At 36.2% G+C, this 23,336-nt stretch overlaps 1 protein-coding gene across 1 annotated transcript in view; it reads right to left on the reverse strand.

The window, feature by feature from the left end:
* INSC (INSC spindle orientation adaptor protein) overlaps positions 1-23,336 on the reverse strand; it is a 133,020-nt gene that overhangs the window by 52,207 nt on the left and 57,477 nt on the right. Inside the window, exons 3-7 of the mRNA XM_074582464.1 lie at positions 11,851-12,196; positions 11,289-11,341; positions 9,492-9,615; positions 7,556-7,669; positions 1,649-1,774 (exon numbers count right to left, since the gene is read on the reverse strand). Coding sequence (XP_074438565.1) covers positions 1,649-1,774; positions 7,556-7,669; positions 9,492-9,615; positions 11,289-11,341; positions 11,851-12,196 — 763 coding nt within the window. The remainder of the gene's footprint in view (positions 1-1,648; positions 1,775-7,555; positions 7,670-9,491; positions 9,616-11,288; positions 11,342-11,850; positions 12,197-23,336) is intronic.

Genomic DNA, 23,336 nt, shown 5'->3' on the forward strand with positions numbered 1-23,336 from the left:
TAGGTGTACCAGAAGGGTGAAAAGAGACTACAAAGAGTGGGGAAACTTTCTTGTTTACTACCCTTCCTCAGCTCTACAAACTAGTAAACCTGGGCTGTTACTAACTGATACATTATTTACAGATGACATAGCATTGTACTGGCCTGTGTTGATTGACCTCCAATAGCACTTGGAGGGACATAAATCTCATCGCAGAGAAACTTTCTTTGTTTCTTTTGATACATGAAATATCCCATTCTCCCCCACCAGAAACCCAAGCATGTACTGGACTGATAAAATGTATGGATCCTTGACAACACAATTTTAGGTAAAGAAGTTGACAAAGTGATAACCAAATGCTCCTGTCATAAACCTGTCTGTTCAGTCACGTGAGTAGAATTAATGTCCAGCCCCTCATGTTGCAGACTTAGGTTTTGCCAAGATGTGATTTAAGAATTGAAGGCACAGCTGAAAAAACAAACTACTGAAAGCAGCGGTAGGGATTTCTGTTAAAAATCCTTTAGACCCTACTCCAACCCCGACTGTGACAAAATTTACCCTGAGCAATTTCACTTGTGGCCAAGATTAAAGTAGATCAAAGACATATGAGCTTGAGAGTTATCACTTTTTCTAGGACTCCTGTTTCATCAGCTTTGATATGGGCCACGTTTAATGCATGTTGACACTGCCAGGAATTGGACCAGGTGAGTTGAATCAATCTTTTCCATTTTTAACTCTATTAATTCCACTGTTATAGTGGACATAATGAAAGATCCTTTTAGACTGATTCTGGTGTCAGTCTGAAGCAGCATTATGTCAAAAAAAATTTAAGTCATCTTCATTTACTGTAAGCTCAGAGACTTGCTTTTTGCTGCAGATGTTCTGTCATGGTTTGCTTGAATTCTGGACAGTAAATTACAAGATACGCCAATGTAAAGTGGCAGTGAAATCATTTATCATTAACTTGAAGAGGCCATTATTCAGCTGTGGAAGATGACTGTTTTATGAAATACAAAGGATGAGATCATGATTTAGCGACCAGAAGTGTTCATTTTCCAAAACACAGCAGCATGTAGTAAGAGTGAGAAAGGAATGGACCCCAAGCAGTTGATATAATTTTATCTGGATAATGTTTTGATATTTGCCATCTCAGTTAAAATTGGCTTTTCTGAAACTTCTTGCTGATTATCAGACACATTTTTCTATTGGCTAGCTGTTATATCTGTCCCAGTTCTTTCTGTGCAATTACAACTCTTATAAGTTATTGCAGTACCACAAATAGGTGCCCTACCTGAGCGTCAGAAAAAGATTTAGAGAGGTATAAAGCTTTCTGTGTTTTAAGGGTTATTTGAAATATTGGAGTTTCTAAATAAACACTTCAGAGAGGCCAGAGATTATAATTTCCCTATTTTTTTTGACGTAGTCACTAACATGTTTACCTGTTTTATTAAAATTATCCCCACTTAAGAAGCTTATTTATGCAAGCAACTGGATAGGATAATGTTATTGCTGGAACTAATTTTGTAAAAACTGAAGATGTGTTCAGCACAGAAAAACTGAGCATAGTATGGAGCACAGCATCAAACATCACCAAGTTATCAATTCCTAGAAGAGATTAAAGTAGGACTTCTCTGTTTTATGACACAGTCAATAAGGCTGAAGTGCCTACCTTTTCCAGCTGGTGCATGCCTTCCTCTACACAGCAAATGGATGCCAAAGTTCGCAACGTCTGAGGATAAAGGCACCTGAAACAATCCTGGCGACAAATCTTAAAGAGAACAACTACACCTCCTTCCTGCAGGGGAAAAGGAAAAATCAGAAAAGTAGAACTGAATGTTTCCCTAGTATTCCCATTGTGATGGGGGGGCAAATTCCTTTAGTAATTTATCTGAATTAGCTATCATCACAACACCAACAAAGATGTTAAGCTCACACAGAGAACTCAAGTTGATTAATGCTTATACACTAAGTGATGAAAAAGTAATATAGCCTCAGTGGGAGGTGTGCTTAAGTGATTGACTTTTACCAATTACAAGCACAATTTAAATTAAACTTGACATTCGTGTGAAAATTACGAAGAATTATCAATAGGCGGCAATTGGAGTGACATTTAAGTGATAGTTTAAAACAGATTTTTGTTAGCATATATGTCCCATTCGTCTACATTTCTGAGCTCCATAAAATATTTACTTAATGCTAAAATATGAAAGAGAAGGTCATATGCTTGAAAATTGACTGAAAATAATGTGGAAATAGGTGTCAAGTTCTATACAGTTACAATCCATATCTTCATCCTCTAATACATAAAATTTGCATTACTACATTCTTTAAGTATGGCAATAATGACAATGATTTGAGTATATATACATCCTTACAGTAGCTATCCTTAGTCATTTCCAACACAGCTTGTAAACATACATGTTAGCAAAGTTCACATAATAAATGGAAAGATATAAATAGACATAATATATACACTTCACGTGGTGGTGTGTTTTTGTATTCATCTTCATTTCAAAATGTTATGCCATGAGGTAGACTACAGATGCCTTATATTATGTAAGAGCAGACATACAATGAAGAGGAAAGCATGTAAAATATTAATGACAGATGAAAGATCTTAGACTAAAGTAGTCAGATTACAGTAGTAAATTAAAAATATTTGGAATCATGGACTAAGTGTAATATATACACCTTTCTTTTTAAGCCAGTTTCAGTAGCCTTTATATAAAAACTTCTTTCAGATTCACAGCAATAATCTTTTTCTTCTCAACCATTTGTGTTATTTGAAAGCTCAACAGGTTGTACTGACATAAAACCTCCGGACTACAATTCAGACTTCACTCATTTTCAGAATTCTACGTTTTTGTCCTAGTTCTGCTAGAATAGAATAGAAAGTAATAGAACAAGCAAAGCTAGCTGTTCAGTCTAACAAAAATATATACTGATTTATAAGAAAATTAGAATTAGGCAAAAATAACACCTCGATATATTTTCAAGATAGAAGTTTTAAATTATGTCTTTTGTAAATGTATATGCAATTTCTGTGAGATCAGTGAAAACAGGAGGATTACTGAGGTTTGCTAAGAATAAAATATATTTCTGGAATTGTAAGAAGTGTGCACGTGTCTGTATGAGTTATTTTATATCTAGTACTGCTATATATAGCCTATTTGACAATTGTCCTACTGCAAAAGAACATCTCTGAGCCTTTAAAATAAAAAAGAGGCAGTACACTAACAAAAAAAAAAGTTTCAGTCATATTTTTCTTTCCACAAAAGGATTTTGATATTTCACCCAAGAAATAATTAAATTATCTATGAAAAATACAGAAAAAAAACTATTACAGTGTTGTCCCCAAACCTAAGGTAAATGGGATTTAAAAAAAAAATAAATTATTATCAGTTTTAAAGTCCCCACAGTTCAGTGAAATCAGAGATCATCTGATTCTCTGCTTTGTCCATAATAAGCAGAAGTTTGTGGACAACACTACTAAGGCTCAAGTGATGTTGGCACATTTGCTTCAAGCTTTCTGTGTGACAAATTGGTGCCTGCTTTTGCCTCTGATGGACAGGAAGTGATTTATCACTGCATTTGTCAGGAGGAGATCTACACTGTTTATTTTGTGCCCTGTGTGCCATTACCAAGCTGTAAAATATTGATCACAAGCAATGAACCTGGAGAGCTGCAAGTGAAATATGGCATAGGTAGGAAGTACTGAGCCTGATTCTATGGCTTGTCAAAAACACTCCCTGCACTAGGATCTCAGCATTCCTCAAGATTTATTCTCCTTTTTCAAGATTTGTCCCCTGTATCTTTTGCAGTGATGACAAAACTATCCCATCTGACAGAGGTGCACCTAAATTGGTCAAATGGGTAACCAGTACCATTCAAAGAAACATAAGAACACTGAGCTCTGCTTGCTTTGGAGATTAACTTGCACCTTTCCTAAAGATCATGATATGTCTAAGCATGATTTTATTTATCCTTTGCAGACTTTTTGGCATTTCCAGTTTTTGACCAAATAACACATGAAATGCTGCTCTTGCTGTAATTTAAGTTTCATCTGGGACAAGCTACACTCACTCTGTGAATCAGTATCTGAAAGAGAGAACTTCCTTTACCGCTTGATGACCTACTTCTCTCCTATATTGGATTAACAGGAATTCAATTTCGTGGAGACATCCCTGAGATGCTGTTCAGAAGGGCTAACAGTAGATAACAAAATCACCTGAAATACAATCACAAAGAGTATGTGAAGGAGGTCATGAGTATAAAAAGCCCCACTGTGCATAGTGAGTTGAGTGAATAAAGAGGGGAGAGAAAAAGCATCCAACTCTAAGGTGTAATATTTTGCAGTTTCAGCCTGAAATGACTCAAAATGCAGTGAATTCTCACCAAGCCTTTATTCATGATGGAGGACAACATTTATAATTAGGTTGAAAGATGATCTCCAAAGAAATCTTCAAAGTAAATACTTACTAGAAAAGGAACTGACATACAAAGAAGGTAAGGCCAAGATCTATTAGAAGCTTCTCGGAGCAAGTAATCTGCTGTACATCCATATGGAACTCAAATAGTCAAGCATTCTCCAAAGAAGGGTATGATAAGCAGGTATGGCTATCCTCATTATCTTCATTTTGCATGTCTCTATTATTAGTAGCATCCAGTTCAATACAGTTGCTATTAGACTCTAATTATCATCAGTGAAATGGATTTATTTACCAAGACTTTCTTTATCAGTCTATGTCACAGCATTTGTTTATTATAACTCTAGAACTGATTTTTACTAATTCTTCTGGTTGATATGAAGCCAAATCAATTTAGAACCAGTATACTTCAAGTGATGCTAATTTTTGACAGTTGCTCAAGTCCAGCCAAAATTTATAATTTCTGGGTTTTAGCGTCACCTTATGCTCTCAGAACAGGAAGGTAGAGTTTTAACAACTAAGACTAATTTATAATTTTTGATATGAAAGATCCCAAGGTCATAACCTAATAGATATAATGTAATAAAAAAGACTTTTGAGAATACATCCCTGCAATGCAACCCCAGAAAATGATACAGCAAGTTAGTCACATTGTTTGATGCTTATGTGTCATAAGAATTGACAGAGGAGTATTTTAGTAGCATTTGGTTTCACAGGTAGGAAACTGATCTGCAGACAGAAACTTGACTAAAATTTTTTCCTGGTAGTTGCCACAAATGCTCTGTTTGGGTCTTCCTTTCCTCATTTTCTTTTTGCTTTTAAAATTATCTAAACTGGTGAAGTTTCCATTACGCTGACACCAACGTAGTTACTTCTAGATGAACACTACATATTACAGTTCGAAACTCCCTGCTTAACGTTGGTTATTCTATTAGCTCAGAATGCAAGGATTTATTATTATTATTATTATTTAGGTTTTCTCCCTTGTTTCTTATCTTGCCCTTGCTACTGCTCATTTGTGTTAGAGATCTGAGTCTTTATACTTCTGACAGCTAGTGAGAATGACTAACTGGCTGCCAGGATGAGTCAGCAACATGACTCTTTCACAGCAGATTACAAAGTTACATGCTTAAAAAAAAAAAAAGAAAAAAAAGTCAAAGAATGCCTCCAGGTGGAATAAAATTATAGGTGACACTTCAGCATGAGGGGTTAGCGTTTCAAAGCCTTTTTAAATTTTGTTAAAATATTGGCAGGGGAGGAGAGGGAGGAAGAGAAAAGACTGAAACTCTTACCAAAACGTAAAGTGAGAAGCCAGTTCCTATAATATTGCAGCTCTACAATATTATCAAAGTTCTTTGTTTGCATGTTTGAGATCTCAGTGTGCTTTAGAGTTGTAATTTATAGCTTGGGACAGGAAAAAAGCCAAAAACAGCGTTCCACAAGATCACACATTGTCATGGAGAGTAAGACTTCAAGGTTACATGAAAAAATTTGTTGAGTTTTGCTTTCACTGTAAACAAATATTCCACTTCTCTGGCTAGTTTTTACCAAAGATAATATGACAATTCTCAAGGGAACTTCTGTATCTGTGTGAGGCTTTGAGATCTTTGCAAAAATTGAGTCCATTCTTACCCTCTTCATGAGTGTGTGCAGTTCCAGAATCTTTACACCACACCACACCACCCCCCGCCCCCAGCCATACTCCCCCCTCCACAGTCACCCTGCCCTTTCATTGTCACAGCTGGCTACTCAAGTGACTGAATTCAAAATTCTGGTTTTTCAGATTCAAATTGTTTGAAACCAAAATCTGGTTATGATTCCTCCGCCACCTTGCAGACACACAGGACAGGTGATACATCACTGCTGTAACCAAACACCACTTACAGGTCTTTTCGTAAATGGATGCATTTCCTCACTTGTAAACCTGTGACACACCTAGCTTTTAGCAATAAATTAATTTAGTGATTTAGGGAAGGTTAAACTTCACTTCTGCTAAATCAAACTGTCATGGAATTCACATAATGATAAAAAGCACAAGACCAATTTTCCTCAATTTTTTAGTTCTGCACTTCCCTCAATGCTCAGTATTTTAACATTGTTTTTCGGATACCACTGAGTGGAGCTCAAATACCAATTTAGAAAAAATTAAACCTCTCAAGCTGTTGCCAGGATCCACTACACGTTTCTGAGTCTACCTCATTCCCAGCCTTCAGAATACAGCAGTACCTCTTATGGTGCAAACACCCATCTAACGGCAGATCAGAAGTAAAATTACTTAAATGCTACTGTTAAACCTCATCTCTGAGCAGGACAAGGGATTGGCACACTACTCCATAAGCAGAAGCTTAGGAAAGGAGGTTTTCTTCTTTCTATGTGCACTGTGATTGTGATTATTTTATTCTCAACGTCACACAATGCCCTGCCTTTCTCACTTTTTCAAGATCCAAGTGTCTGTCAAAGGTGCAAACTCTGAAAGGATTGCCAGTATCATTGATCTTGGCAGAATGATTCGTTTATACCAAAAGTTAGCAACAACTACTCAGTAAACAGAACACAGACTGCCAGAAGTAACTGTGATGACGTTCCTCTGTAAAAGGAAAATAATGGATGCAAAGTATTTCTAAAATTACATCTTTAATAATATCTCTAATCTCCTCTGTTTACATAGCTGAAGAGATCTTGCCGTTTCTCTGCAGTCAGCCATATGCATGGCCGATTCTAATTACGTGGTTGGTACTCAAGAAGTACTGTCAGGAGAGACACTAAAAAGGTGCCCAGGATGATGAAGGGAATGGCAGCACAAAGACAACTGCAGTTGAATCAATGCTCAGAAGCCTGCAGGAGCTTACCATCCTACTGCAGTTGCTTGCACAGGTATTGAGCTTTATTAAATTAAAGATCTGAGGGGTTGCAGCCTTATTTTTTTTTAATCTGGTGGGATAATTGTGATAATAAACTCTGCAGAGTAAGGCTTGCAAAAGCAGCAAAATAAGAAAAAAAATACTTTCTCAGAGTAAATACAGAAATTCCTGAAATACAGAGTTTCATCTTGTATTATACATTTCAAAACTTGCAACTACTACTGTGTTAAGTAAAATAACTCACTTGTATTACTAGTTTACTTCCGATTAATCCATGTATCCCCTTACCTTAGCTATGATACGGCACAGATGAGCACCTTCCTGGGTAAGGCTGAATAAACTACTAATCGCTGACTCAGTGACGTACACACTATCCGACAATTCTATTTGTCTCAGCAGGTTCTGTGTGACGTAAGATAATAAACATCATTTACTTCCAATGAAAAACATTAGTATTATATTTCAAGATAAGATGGCGTGGAAAGTCTAGTACGTTTAATCCATATCATCTTGCAGAAAAAAATATGGTCAGGAGTCAGACTGATAACACTAACATACTTATCATTGTATTTGAATAGACATAACCAAGAATGGTAATATTTCAAAATAAATATGAGTAGAGTAAGAGAACAGCTTTGTATGTGAGAAGGTTCAATAAAGAACTCTTCCACTATTTCATGGAAGATTAGAAAAGAAAGCTCTTGAGTATGTAATTTAAGCTGAGAGTTATGGCCTTTCACACAGACACTGTGTGTTCCAGAGTAGCAAACTACCCCCAGGCAATCCAGTTGTATGGCAGAAGTGGGCACACGGCCTGACTGAATGTCTCAAAAAACTGTTCTTACGTGTGTTTTTATTAATGACATCTCATCCGAGTCTTCAGTCACACAGATACACACAAGATGATGCAGACTAATTAATTCAGCTGCCTTAAAAGAAAAAGGGGCTAGGATTTCAGGTGTATCAAGAGGTGTCAACGTGCCCAAAGATAGAAATATTAGCAATGAAGAACTGCTCTTCACGTTAAAAAGAATAAGCATCAGAAGAACCAGAACCTACTCATTGAATTGGCAATATGCAAAATTGTTTACACAGTACAACTCTTATGTGGCATTTTGTGTAGTTCTCATAAATCGTAACCAAAATGCGCAGGAGCAAGTAGCTTGTTAGTTTGACTGTAATTCTGCAAATGTAGTCTGGAGATTCTCAACTCCTAGTAATAATCTTTTAAAACTATAAGGGATGTTTCTGAAAGAGCCACAACTTTTTTTGCTATCTTAATGCATCAATATATGTTAGAATTTCACCAATACCATGCATTAATTTTGTTTTAGCACCATAGTAAATACTATTTAACTATTTCCTGTTCACTAAGCCTCTCATTTTGTCTTTTTCTGCAGGGACAACACAAAATTTCAGCATAACATCAGCTCTAGAATACAGACAAATTAGTTGAGCATAATTACATTTGGGGTTTTTTATTTGAGAAAGATTAGAGGGTGCAAAGGGATTTCTAATGAGATCTCAATAAAGAAACTAGTGTAAATCAAGAGAGATTGGTTAGATTTGCAAGTTGCTACTATTTCAACAATGGTCTAATAGAAAAAGTGTAATGCATTTATACTCTCAGCCTAATTTCTCAGTATATTTGTGTACATTTAATCACCACTGGAAACTATACATCATGCCTGCAATGTTTCTAGAAGGTCGCACATACACATATAACCTGTACACAACACTTTATTTCATCACTACTTCCTAGACTCTAAGACATGCACTAGTTAAAACATGTGCTATAATAATATACCTGCTATATTTACATCTTTTTAAAAGTTTAGCTTTTAATGAGAATCACTGACAGCAGGAAAGACTTTTTCCAAGGTTTCTAAAAGAAAAGCAGTGCCTGTATGAAAGGAAGAGAAAACGTGTCTGAAGGTCTTATTAACAAGACATTGTCCAAAAATTAGGTGCCTTGCAATGAAGGAGGCACATCAGGAAAAGTAAGTAACATAGTGAGCCACAAGATTGTTTCATTAGAGATTTGAGGTTACTGGAGAATTTGAGAATACAAACACTTAAATCTTTTTGCAAAATTTTTGAATTACAGATAGTAAGTTTGCTGAAAATTGAGAGTTGTAATTCTAATCCTCCTTTTAATGGATTCTCTCCCTCAAGATTCAATAATTTTGAAAGACATTTTTTTTTTCTTAAACTATAAACTAACCTGTGCCTCCTGTGTTAAAACCAGCTCTATCAACTGGCCAAAATACTGAGCAATGGTAGTGAGTGTTTCATTAATACAAGATTTCATAGACTTCAGTATCTGTTCATCTTCGGTTTGTATGCACCTGGAAAGACAGAGAAAGGAAAGAGATGAAGGAGAAAAGATGCAACAGACAACTATTGTTTTATTAAGCTGGTTGTCACAGGTAAGCTCTGTGTTAATAGCGGGGATATAATGTAAATTCAACTGTTCACATGAGGATGCTGACTTTGTGCCATTAGCATCATACTAGACTTCAATCGAAGCTTTGTCTACACATAGTAAGTAATACCATCAAATGACAACAGCAGACATTAATGAATCATTTTGGGTTCACAATTTGCTTCACAGACTGCAAAACAAATTTTGCTGCAAAGTCTGTGTGTTTATACCAGTGTAACTCTGCTATTTTCCACTTATGCTAATAGCTACAGTCACTAAGATGCCTGCATTTCAACTGCAGCTGCATATATCCATCCATATTTCATGGCCAAAGAAGTGCATTCAGTAATTTTCATTTCATTACCTTCTTTGCCATAGTTTAACAATAGCAGGATAAGGACCCAAAATGAACGTGTGTTCAGATGAGTAAAGTTCATTTAAATTTAAACAGCATACTCAAAAGTATTTGGCCTTGTATGCAAAAAGATTGCATACAGTAGCAGAGTTAGTATAACTATTCTATAACCAGTGATATTTGGCTGTAACTAAAGAAATGAGATAAAGATGGAGAAATGTCTACAATTCAAATTAAACATCTAATACTTCCTCACAGAAATGCATTCATTTGAATTGCCAAAACATATTCCACCCAGGCAGGTCACTCTAATGGGAGATAGAGTTTGGTTGATCAGTGTCTCCACCTACACAGCAGGCCCCCTTTTCAGCTTTACCTGTCTTTCAGCCACGTATATCAACCTTTTGTCAAACAGACAAGGAGGGAGAGGGCTGATTTAGGGCAGACACTATGAGATCAGAACTCTCATTAAATCAGCGTGTCTCACAGTAGAATATAAAAGTAAAGTCTAAGCTGTGTGGGTTTGGCAAAAAGCAATAGTGCTCAAAAAATGTTCTTTCCTGATAATTAGATGGTGTCTTTTTCCCCAATGATCCCCTGAGCACATTGTTGCACAGTGTTTAAAGTAAATTGAAAAAGACCAATTGAACTGTGTTGGAAGAAACAGGATAACTTATGTTAGGCAGGGGAAATACCATGAGAAGAATTATAAAAACATTCTTATTTTCCAGTCTCAGCATTCTGGAGTGCACGGAGCTAAGTAAACCTACAACTGCAATTTAAAGGAATGTGTATTTATTTTGGTTTGATTTACTAACGCAGATGGATACTAAGATGGATACGTGCGTACAGGAACATGTAGTACAACAGTCTCGGAATGTAAGTTTTCACACCAGCTGAAATCTGGGCTCTGCAGAACTTGAAGGGAACTTTGTCATTGATATCATTAGAGCCAGACTTTCTCCCTTGATGTCTAAAAGCCCTGAAAAATCCACTTGCACACAGCTTTGTGTCTATGCCAGGCTCTTTAAGCAACAGCAAATCCCATCTATCATTAGGATGCAGTTTAGATAAAAGCAACTCACTTCACCCACCAGAGGCTGACATTTAGAAACCCTTTTAGAGCTGTGGGGGCCTCGTTAAAACATTTGAGGGTGTTAGTGGATTTGTACTTCTCATTAGAAATTCTACAACTTAATAAAACTGCAAAATGAATATTTCAACTAGAAAATTTAAATTACCTTTCAGTGAATGCTGTAAATTCTGAACACTTGTCTATTAAAAGTTTTTCAAACTGCGGAGAGAGAAAGATAAAGTGGTTTTAAAGCAATATCCATACACACAATTTTTAAAAATAAATAATGCTTGTTTGTGATAATTAGGTGAAAACCCTCCAGAAACATAATATTTCATATTGGCACCCTTTTTCTACTTTTATGAATAAAACAAGTGGAGATAAAACTCAAGTTAACAAAAAAGGAGTATTTTCTACATTGTAAATGCAAAGGAACTCACAGATGGGGCGTCTAATTACTTTAGTCCAGTAGTCCTCAAAAATAAAACTTTTTTCAACATAATTTGTCAACATTATTAACATTCAGAATCAGGCCTATGATAAAATAGGATCCAAAATGGGTCAAGAATGTTTCCATTGCTGAAAAGGGATAAGAAAAATCTTAAACCAGGTGCCAATACCAGTATGTAAGGATTTTTTACAGATTTTACAGTTTAGAGTAAGTTTTAATTATTACCACAAAAAAAAAATTAAGGAAGACAAACATGATGTGAGGTAAGGCATCCTACCTGGTGCATTTCTTCTGAAGAATTCCTGGTGAATGTATTGTATTCATTTATCATTGAACGCACATGACAGTTGACTCTTACTGTCATGCTGTGGACTCTCTGCCATCTATTCTTTTCCAGCTTTTGAGCAATCCTGGTCAACTCTGTGCTTATGATCCAAGCTCTTTTTAATAGCAGTTGCAAGTTATCACAAGTGCTATATTGGGAGGAAAGGATAAGTTCATTTTGTTCATCCTTCTCAATGCTGATTGGCTTGGACTGGAGAATACACATACATTCACAGTCTGTCATCAACTTCAAATCTTCCATCCATCGCTGAACAGAGTCCACCTGAATTAAGTGCATGCTAGAAGGCAGAGGAAGAGAGGGAATAACGGGTTAAAGCAAGACAACCTTAGAACAAGCCACAAGCAATACCATACTGTTGCATCCACCTACCAGATTGCAATTGGTTGACAAAAGGCAACTAATTGAGCAAACTTTGCTTGTAGTAACACAGTGATATGCTTAGCTTTCCATTTCAAACACAGGTTTTGGTTTTCTAACCACCTTTACACCACGTACCCTGCTATAAAATTATTTGTGAAAAATCAGCAGAGATTAAAGATAAGTAAAGAGAAGTTTAGACTATACTTTTTTGGGGAAATGTTTCTTGTACATTCAGAGTTTAATATGATAAAGGAGCAGATTTATGGGTGTGTTTGATTGTTGTTTATGGGACTGTACTGTCAGCTTTTTCTAGACACTTTGCCTATTGGACGCTTAACAGAAAAAGTTTTACCTTGCAGCATAAATCCAAAGCTCTTCCACCCACACTGATACAGCCAAACCAGCATTATCTGTTCCTGCCATATCATAGTCCCTTAAACCTCAGATGGATTCTACTTCCTGACCAGTCCTTTACCTTCCCCCTTATTTCTCACTGCTCTCTGTACAATTTGCACATCTGACTTCCCAAACACATTTTTGTACTATAGCAAGCATGCCGTGAACCAATGAGGCTGAAAGGAACTCCTTGATGAGTATACTGTGACACAAGGGCAATGGGCCTGCATTTTAAGGCAGTACAGTGTGGTACCCGAGACAGCAGCCGTACTGAGCTGTTCTGAGCTCATCTTTGTGAAGGATCCCGAGTTCCCCAGAGCCTTGAGGTAGAGTTGCCTAGAATTTTTTCTTACAGTGAGGTGCCCAGATCCTAATAAAAAAAAATCTTAATCGTCACGCCAACCACATTGTTTCACTGTACACATGACCCTTTGTGTCCCTGGAAATTTGCTCCCTCTCTCTGAGGCCTCCCTGGCCCATTGCTGTCTCCTGCAGTCTCTCAGACCCTCTGCACAAAATTCAGGCTCTTACCTACCACACCTGAGGTTGGACCTCTGTTTCCCTTTGCAGGAGGGAGCTCCCCAAGGAAGGAGCATCGCCTCTGCCAAGGGGTCCCATCTGACCCTTGCTTCCAAACCAAGGGTAAAACAGACACTGTCCACCTCCAGAAATCATCCATCTAAAATTTTTTTGGACTTAACAGTAGGTCCAGATTATTTCACTTTACATTTCCCCTCCCCGATCCTCATAAGAGACCAGTTCCTCTGGCAAATATATGCATAAATACATACATAAAAAACATTACTCATATTGATAGCAGATATATAATAAGTATATATATAAATATATATATAAATCTAAAGGACAGTTACACAGAGCTAAGGGGAAAAGACAAGAATTATTATTAAAAAGAAAGCCATAATGTATTTTCAAATTACTTAAATTTTCCTTATCTTTATGCAAAAGTTTAAAAGATTCTCTGTGACAGTTGCTGAAATTAACCATGGTTGCAATGGTAAAGACTGACTTTATCAATATCGGTGCCCCACTAGACCTATTATATCCCCTCTCAACATAACACCATTCACTTGGTAATAAAGCAAAGCAGGAGGCCAGGAGTTCAAAGAATCACTGCAAGTCTCCATGGCATAGGAGATTTTGATTTTTATGTCTAAAACAGTTTCTGCGGAATTTATAGACACAAGCACGACGAAGAAATGTCATATTCACATACAAAACACCCAAGTGTCCCCAAAAGGGACACTTCACTCAGCAAGAATTTCAGATTTCAGATCTACAATGAATAAAAGAATTTTTCTGACAGCTTTCATCAGCTGAAGACTCAGTCTTAATTTTTTGGCAAGTCTTCTTAACACAAAATACTTTTTAGTATTTTAGTATCCTATCCTCCAGTGAAAGATGGAATCATAATAAAGGATTCTGAAGAAGTGAAGATGAAGGGTAAAGACAAAATGAAATAAAGTGAAAGCACAAGAAACTGGGCTTAATTATTTTTTTCAAACTTCTGGTGGTATCCTATAGCTAATCTGACAGTATTGTGGGTTGTTGTCTACCTTCTGGATATATGCTACAGGTTTATAAGATGCTATACCATAAAGGACAAAAAGAAAGCTTGTATTATAGCCCCCATTCTTTTAATCCAGATACTGCTTTGTTGCATCTCAGCATCACAGCAGTAATACTCTGTGCTGTTATATAAAGCCTTACTGTTAGAACGAAAACTGCAATTACATTAGCCAAGCTAAGGATGACCAGGTGGAAGACCTTTTTAATTCTTGTGCTTCCATTTATACACTGAGCACCAGCTGAACTCAAGAAATGTCCTTCCAGACCACTGAAGTAACATTCCACAAATGATCAAAATTTTGTAACATACACATGAAAAGGATATGTATATTCACATAAATAATTTCATATAAATCAACAGCAAACAAGGTACAAGAGATCAGTTTCATTGATCCAGTCCCCCTTTTCACCATATACAATGTAACTACTTTTAATTTTAAACTTTACAGGCTACTGCTATTTAAGGTCTTTATTTCACTCAGCTTTGAATATTGTGTAATTGCATTTCATGATCGATTGTGGCTCACTTTCTTCATGCTATGTGTGTAGTCTCCTTATTGCCTTTTTGGATCTGAAGCAAGGTTTCCTAATAAACAAAAATAACAACTTTAGAAGTTTGAGACCATGATTTATAACAACGTGCATAGTTTGCATGCAATACAGGATAAACTCATTTGACACAGAGTAATGTATTTTTCATTTGTAAAGTGCATTATGATAATTGATGAAATCTCTGTTTAGTAAACACGAATAAACTCATACATTATAAATTCACATGAAAAAACCTAGAATAGAAGGTTAGTCAGAAAAAAAATAAAAAGGTTCATATTTTCTTTAACCCCAAAAGCCAATCTTCACTCTGAGGAGAAAAAAAGATGATAGAGTTGTACAAGAAAGGTAAAGACATTAAGGAAACTCTCCTTGTTTGCCTCTGTTCCTACTAATTGTCAGAAGTACAACTGTAGAATTTAGGGTGTTCTGTCATTGAAACTCAGTATTCCTTAACTCACAACAATGGCAAAAATAACACCATTCACCTTCTTTCAGACAGAAGACCCACAGAAAACTCCCCCTGCTCACTGTGTCAGCTTTTCTGACACAATGTTCTTTAAAAATACACATTTATCATGATTACTCAGGTGAAATATGTAAATTATTCACTTCCATCCACCTCTCCCTGTATTTAGAGAAAGTCTTCGTAAGCATTCAGCAGATGAATTTGTAGACTAATTTTTTAAAATAAGGAAAGCAAAAAGTGTGATTATTCCTAATTAGCTATTAAGAATCATATTCCAGACAGCATTTACTGAACTCCAAAAACAAGTTGAAAATTTCCATTTTGTCTCCCCATTACTGAAAAAAACCTCTACGCCTACAGAATAAAATCAGTCATAATAGGTCAGACCAAAAAAATCTGTCTAGCCCATTATCCTGCTCCCAACACGGCCATTAGGAGATGCATAAGGAAAGATTGTAAGAGGCATGGCAAGAGCTGAGCAATCCCTCCTTCCCATCTTCTGTCAATTAGTGGTTTAGGAAGTTCCTAAGCCAGAAGTTGTGTCTGAACAGGATGTTTTTACAATTCATGAAACAAAAGTAGCCATTAATCCCTTTTTGAACTCAGTTAAACTTTTGGCCTTTACAACATCTAGGGGCAGCGTCTCACATTGATTATTTTCTGTATGAAAAAGTGTTTCTTGTTTGTTTGTTTTAAACTTGCTGCCTAGAGATATTAACACAAGCTCTTTAGCTCTTGTTTGCTAAAAGATACTGAAATGATAGTTCCACATTCACCCTCTTCATGTAATTAATTATTTTACTTGCTCTACCCTATCTTCTCTCAGTTATCTCATTTCCAAGGTAGAGAAACTCTATCTAGTCCTTTTCAGAAAGCCTTTTCTACTTTTCCTATGTCCTAAGATGTGATAGCAAGAAGAGCACACAATAGCCAAGATTCAGGTAAATTATGGATTTATACATATGAATTAAATTTTCTGCACTGCCAATATTTTCCAAGAATTCCCAAAATTAAATTTCTCCTTTACCTGCTTTCCAGAGAGCTGTTTCATTTTTACCTACTTATTTTGATTTCAGGATCTTTTCCACACATGATAACACATAATTTAGAGTTTGCTATTCTACATGTAGGGTGAAAGAGATTGTTCTTCAGTTCCCTGCCCCTCCTCACATGCACTACTTTATGTTAACATATAATTTCTTGTGGCATTTTACATTTCAGTGACTCAGTATTATGAGACTTTTTGTGTTCGCACTTCATTTTAAATTGACCCAAACAGTTTTACATCAGCAGGAAGTGTTGTCCTGCTATTATAACTATTTTTAAAGTAGTTAAATACATTCAGCAAGATTGATTCAAGCATAAGGGACCTTACAGATGTGATTTTCCCCAGTTCTGTTTAACTGAGCAACAGTAGCTGGGTAACTGGCAGAGATCTGATGTATATAGACAGTAGTTCCCCACCAGTTAGAATTTCTGAATTTAGTATGTCATGGCATATTGACAAAAAAGCAATTTATCTAGACTCTACACTATAAAAGCAGCATTTCATGTAAAAATAGCAGTAAAAATAATTCAGTGCAAAATAAAAATTCAAAAGAAAGTCTCCAGCATTTCTTCAAAGTCATTCAATTTTAATTGAAGTTGTAAAATACTTGAAGTTTTCAAGAGCACTCAACTGAACTTTAATAACTAGCAATTTGATTAGTCTGAACTCTAGTGTGTTTGCCAAAAAACAGAGTCTTTTAAAAATTGTTTTATTTTGACAAAATCATTTGGTGTTACTGGAGGAGACCCACTTAGAACAACAGCATGTTAACAGTATATTGTTTAAAATGATGCTCAGGGCTTGTTTCATACACGTTTCTGCATTGTATAACACACTGCAGGCAAATTTCATCCTAGAGAAAGTCATAGAAAAAAAAAAAACATTTTAAATTTCTAAAAAGACGTGTACCATATTCAGAGTTCTATTAGCAGCACTTCTTTCTTGCTATTTTCTATCATCTAATAAGGAGTTTGTTAACTGGTGAATCACAAGATCTTTAGGATACACAAGATGGATTGACATCTAAAGGGTTGCTCTATCTCATGTTGGTGCTACATGCATACAAAAGTGAAGAATTAATAACTAGATCATTTGTTTAAAACTTCCAGCTTGGAGCTCTCTACTACAATTTTACTGGCAGCACATACGCTTCTTTTTTAAATTGCAAATGTTATAATGAAAAAGAGTTATACCTGCATTTTAGCACTGAGTTTCACGAAGTGCAGAAGTCTCATGTTTTATAACATTGTGTTGAAGTCTGAGCTGATCAATTCACGTGAATAATTCCAGTGGTCATATTTATAAAGTCTAAAGATTTCTGCTCAGTCGAATTATGTTTTTGAGGCTTCTTTGAGGCCTTTTTATCCATTTTCACCTATTATGATAGATTTATTACCAATCCTAATGATAGCATTTAATACAGCTTCCAGATAAGCCTACGGTGAAAGTCAATGCCAAGTCTTCCAACTGCGCTCAAATTTATTATTCTAATTAGAGGTAGGTAATTAATTGGCAACAAACAACTTCTTGAATGGATTTAGCCCACTCTTTGAACATAAATCATCTCTAATTTTTTTCTAATTTATCTTTTCAAAATTATTCATAGGTACCCAGTACACCCAGGGCCAGTTTCTACATCAATAGAATGGACAGCAGAGTTCAAGTCTCAGCAGAAAGATTTAGTGCAGAGCCATAGAGATGGCTCTTATTTATCCTCAAGGTGCTTTACACAATATTAATTGCATTAAAGAGCCTTGTAGATCTATGATATTGTATTTGCACTGATTTTACAAAAAATTTATAAAGGCAGTTAGGGAGCTAGCTTAGAAGATACAAAACAGCTTTAAGGTAGCTGAGGATTAGATTCCTGATTTTTAAGTGAACACACTTGCTTTGTAGATCATTCCTAAGGTAATAGAGGTCTATGAATATTTGGTGTTTGTAATTGATGTGGCAAGCTAAAAGATTAGCCAGATGATTTGCACGGTGTTCTTCTTTACTACTTCACTAGGATAAAAGATGAGTTTAGTATGAATTATTTAAACATTTAGAAGACACTGATAAAAGCAAGTTAGTTCCTAGCTTTCAAAAAACTTAACAGGCTATATTAAAATAGTATTTCAATTTGCTTCAATGATTACTCAATTGTTACAGTTACTAAAGTCTAACAATTTCCCCAAATGAAGTCAGTAACAGTACAACCAGTAACAAATGAAGACAGTGCAGCCCTGAAACATTTCTCAAAACAAATCAACTTAAGGAATGGCAAGCCGTAGTCAGCCAGATATCCTGAAGTGTATTGTGGAAAGCAGAACTGTTAGCCAGCATCGATCACCCTTCTGTGCTTTAACATTGCCATTTAATTTAGGGGTAGGTTTAAACCACAAAGAAATGCAGCAGCAGTAATAGAGGCATTACCACTAGTTTTGGGAAGAAGCATGGCAATGGGCAGAATAAACAAATATTCATAAAAAATCCAGAATTACTCAAAGATGACAAGTAAAATACAAATGTATTACACTTGAAGTAGTAAGTTAACTGTTTCATTGACCAGGGACACCTCAATCATAGAATCATTTAGGTTGGAAAAGACCTGTAAGATCATCGAGTCCAACCATTAACCTAGCACTCCCAAGTCCACCACTAAACCATGTCCCTAAGCACCACATCTACACATCTTTTAAATACCTCTGGGATAGTGACTAAACACTTCCCTGGGCAGCCTGTTCCAGTGCTTGACAACCCTTTCAGTTAACATTTCCCTAATATCCAATCTAAATTTCCCCAGTGCAAATTAAGGCCATTTCTTCTCCTACTGCTCGTTACATGGGAGAAGAGACTAACACCCTCTGCTACTTTTCGAATAACTGATATCTATGAGTCTCTTTGCCTGACCTGAAACCAACAATGGTCCCCCTCCTTGCCATCTACTGAAACTTCAGTACCACCAAATTCAGTTTATCATCTGCACTGTGGGATAATGGAGTTACTCAAACCACCAGCCCCCTCAAAATCAGTGCTACCACAGAGAAAATACGTTAAAACCACAAACAGTTTGTGCCTTGTTAAGCATCCATCAAGCTTCTGCAGGGAGATCAAATGAAGACCAGCCTGTGAAACTTAACACTAAATATTTGTGGTGTGGCTACTGCATTTTGTGAAATCTTATGCATTCACCAATATGTCTATAAGGAAAGTAAAAACACTATAAACATTTTTAATATATAAGGTATGATGTGTAAATTAACTATAGCTTCATCACACCTATTTAAAAGGCCACATAGATCATTTAGTGTTAAGTGCTGCACCAATGTTCTTCTCAGATCTTTATGTTTTTCTGAGAAATCCTCACTGTAAGTTGTCCCTCTAAAAATGTCTTGAAATATTATACCATCCCAGAATTACTGGCACACTATAGAACATAAGGAAGACACAATATAAAATCACAGACCAATTCAGCTTGCCGACTGGGTTGCATAAATTCTAGGATAAACTTATCATATATTAATTTTCTTTACATGGTTAGAGTTTCAGTGGGGCCAAGTCCTTTCCGGCCTCTGTCAACTGAAGGTATAGTCAGGAGGCAAAAGGACTAGTTCAGACTGGTTTTGTGGATTTTTACTTTGTGCTGGGTACATTAAATTGCTAAAACAGTAGGCGTTTCAACAAGCAAATAAGCCACTGAGTTCACAGAAAGTAAAGACAGCAGTAAAAAAGAATATAATTTCCTGACAGAAAGGAGGAAAATCGTAGATAAACCCTGCTATCAGCAAGTTAATGACAGTATAAGGCTGCTAATTGGCCTGCTTCCAGGCAAAGCTGAACAAACAGTATGCTAAATTCGTCAGAATGATCACCAACTAAAATATCTGTTGAATTTTTATTTGTTTAATATTATTAATTCATACTTGCAATGAATACTATTGCATTTGTAGTGTCATTATAAACTACTAAACCGACTAAAATTTCCAAAACCAATTAGCCTGGTCAACCCTGTGGTATTGGCATATTCAGACTTAGTAAACTGTTATGGACTCAGATCAGACTTGAGGGACTTTGATCCAACTTGAGAAATCCACCAGACTTAGACGCAGGCACTTTTAGCCACTCTACAATTCAGACAATCTGGTAGATTTGGGAAAAAATGCTCTCCCACTGACCCTGGTTCTCTGGGCTGAGAGTTCTCACTTAACTAAACCTGCAAAACCATACGGCATTTTTTGCTCTGCACAAAAAAAAAAAAAAATAGGATAAGGCCATCCAATTAATTCTCTCTTGGATCAGCTCCTGTTCATTTTTAATGATATTTACAGGATATCAGTGTGAGATAGACAGAAGAGTTATACACAAATTAAAATAATAATAATAATAATAAAATCCACTGACCAAGCTTTGGGAAAGGTACTGGTTTCTTTGTTCAGCATGTAACTTAATCATTTGTTCTGTAGTGAGTAAGCAGATTCCCATTGTTCCTTAGGCAAATTGCTCTTTGATAAGCTAGAAGAAGTAGCCATTCCCTCCATCTGAGGTTAAGTCCTGAAACAAGAAACTATTCTCTGATGCACAAACAAAAGCAGTGCTGAAGAGGCAAGATCCCATCAGTCTTGTTCTCCTTGCAAATGACAGCCTGGGTCTTGCAAAAACATGAAACAGTTACAGTTTTTCTGAAAAATGAGGTACCAGATCTGAGACGTCTTAGTTTTGTGCACAATGACAAAAGCCATGACTTTGGACTGTATTAAGACCAATGTAAGCAGAACAGCATAGCTTGATGGAACATCACAAGGCAGATCTACTCAGAACATTTTTACAGCTTCTTTCAGGACTTTAAGTCCAACTTGGTGACTGAGGTAAATTGATAATCTTGAAGGGATGTGGTCATCAGCATACATTTAAATTGCTAATTACTGAGTACACACAAAGTTCTCCCTCCCATAGATAGCTGGGCATGTTTCCTGAATTGTGTGACAGAAAAGTCAATGAGGCCATCAGCAGGAAAGAATGTGCACAAGATATTAACCAGAGAGTTCATCACAGCTCACTGCTTCCTGATGCTCAGGCTACACTTGAAATTGCAGAGGGCAATATTCCTCATAGCTTTATAAGAACAATACGCTGTAAGAGAGAACTCCTTATAAACACATAGCAGGGAGGGAGAAATAGGAATGAAAGAGAGAAGGAGAAAAAAACCACTGGAAATAATTTGGGGCCATAGACCGTGAAAATGCTCAGACACAAACAAAAGCAAGGACTAATTTGGAAACTAACATGAGAGTCCATGAAAATAGTGCCACTCCCTCATTGAATGTTTTTTTTTTTTCCTTCCTCCAAATCTGCCTTAATTTGTAGTTTAATAACAAACAGTACATCTCTCTGTGCCTTTTTCAAAGGAGTTATGACATGCATTATGAGCACCACCATTAGCCTTTCACCTTTTACTATTTACTCATTTAAGGTCCTAACTCTACTGATTAAGTAAAGCCTGGATTACTTAATGAAGGAAGCAACAACCATTTTACAGGGAGTTATGAGATCAGTATCACTCATGAAACTACAGAAATGTGGGAACCCTCAGGCACATTTATTGCACAGCAGGTCTAGCTAAAACTGTCAAAAAAGGGGCAAGAAAAGGACAGCCTGGTGTTGGCTTTTCTAAGGTTCACATTAGAGCATTAACCCCTCAACAGACAAGTTAAAAAGACGAAAACTAGCAACACAGTATCACAAATATCAGAATGAGTCGGTAAAAATACCTTACGGTAGTCTCATTCAAATAAGAAAGCAGCTTCTAATCAAATTCAATATTTAAGCACTTGCTTGTATACTTTTGTAGAAGGCAGAGGACTGAAAATGAACTCTTATGTCTTCAAATCCACTCTTCTGATATCAGAAGCAACTGAATCAGATAATTTGTTCATAAATGGCTTAAAAATCAACTCTGAAAGTAATTTATTGTGGGGTCAAAAGTCTTCTATTAACTAGCTATGCTGGACTTGCACTACTCTGATGGTTAGAAATTTCTTCTTTCTGATCTAAATTTCTTAAGAGCCAGTTCGTTCCCATGTTTCATCTTTCCTTTTAAATAAGAATTTATCTTCCAATGCATTTCTGTAAAGCAAACACATGCGCTCAGCTTCTGTTTTGCAAGACTTAACAAGCAAAATTTTTTAGGTACCTTTGATGAAACTACATCACTTTCCACTCCCCTTGCCCTAAACAGCCCAGTAGATCTGTAGCTTCTGTATAATTCATTTTTTTACGTAAAAACTTGATATCATGCTTGATAGCATATCACAGTAATTTGCCCAATGACATTAGCACACCCTTGTCTTCATTCAGAAATACTTCACTTCATACAGTCCAGGACTGATCTTGTTGCCTTCATCACCACATCTTACTGGCAAATACAGTCATCTCATTATCAACTAGTACACATAGGTCCTTCTCTTCCCTCTCCTCCCCATCAAATGAACTCCAAATTGTTGCAGACTTTCTTGTTCTCAGCCCTAAATGCATAACCTTGTGATTTCCGTCACTCATTCTTTTTCTTCAATACTTGAAGTCTACTTCTGATTCTCTGCTTTCAAAAATAACCCTTGCCATTACCCTTTCCCATTTTACCCTTTGTCTAATAGCTATTGTTTGCAGTATCTACTAATAAATAACAACATGTATAATCTCCACTGAATTTCCTTTTTTAAAAGGGAAAATAAGGAAAATAAATTTACCTTCTCAGAGAACGATAGCAGGTTATTTGGTACAGTGCATCTTTGGCAGGTTCATGTTTTGGCATCCCATTTCCCATTTAATCCCAAACCTTTAGCTACTCTTTACTAGATTTTTTTCTGAATTTCTCCTGTCCTCCTTTTCCTTTCCAGTTATCTCTTATTCCATCCTCTCTCACTCCTTAGATACAAGCATTATGCTTTGCTACTTTCCACTTGGAGTCACTACAAAATTTTGCTATTGAGTTCAGCAGCCTAAATAATCATTTCTCTGCCTTTTGCA

This window comes from Larus michahellis, chromosome 4 (assembly GCF_964199755.1).
Source record: "Larus michahellis chromosome 4, bLarMic1.1, whole genome shotgun sequence".
In the NCBI taxonomy this organism is placed as follows: domain Eukaryota; kingdom Metazoa; phylum Chordata; class Aves; order Charadriiformes; family Laridae; genus Larus; species Larus michahellis.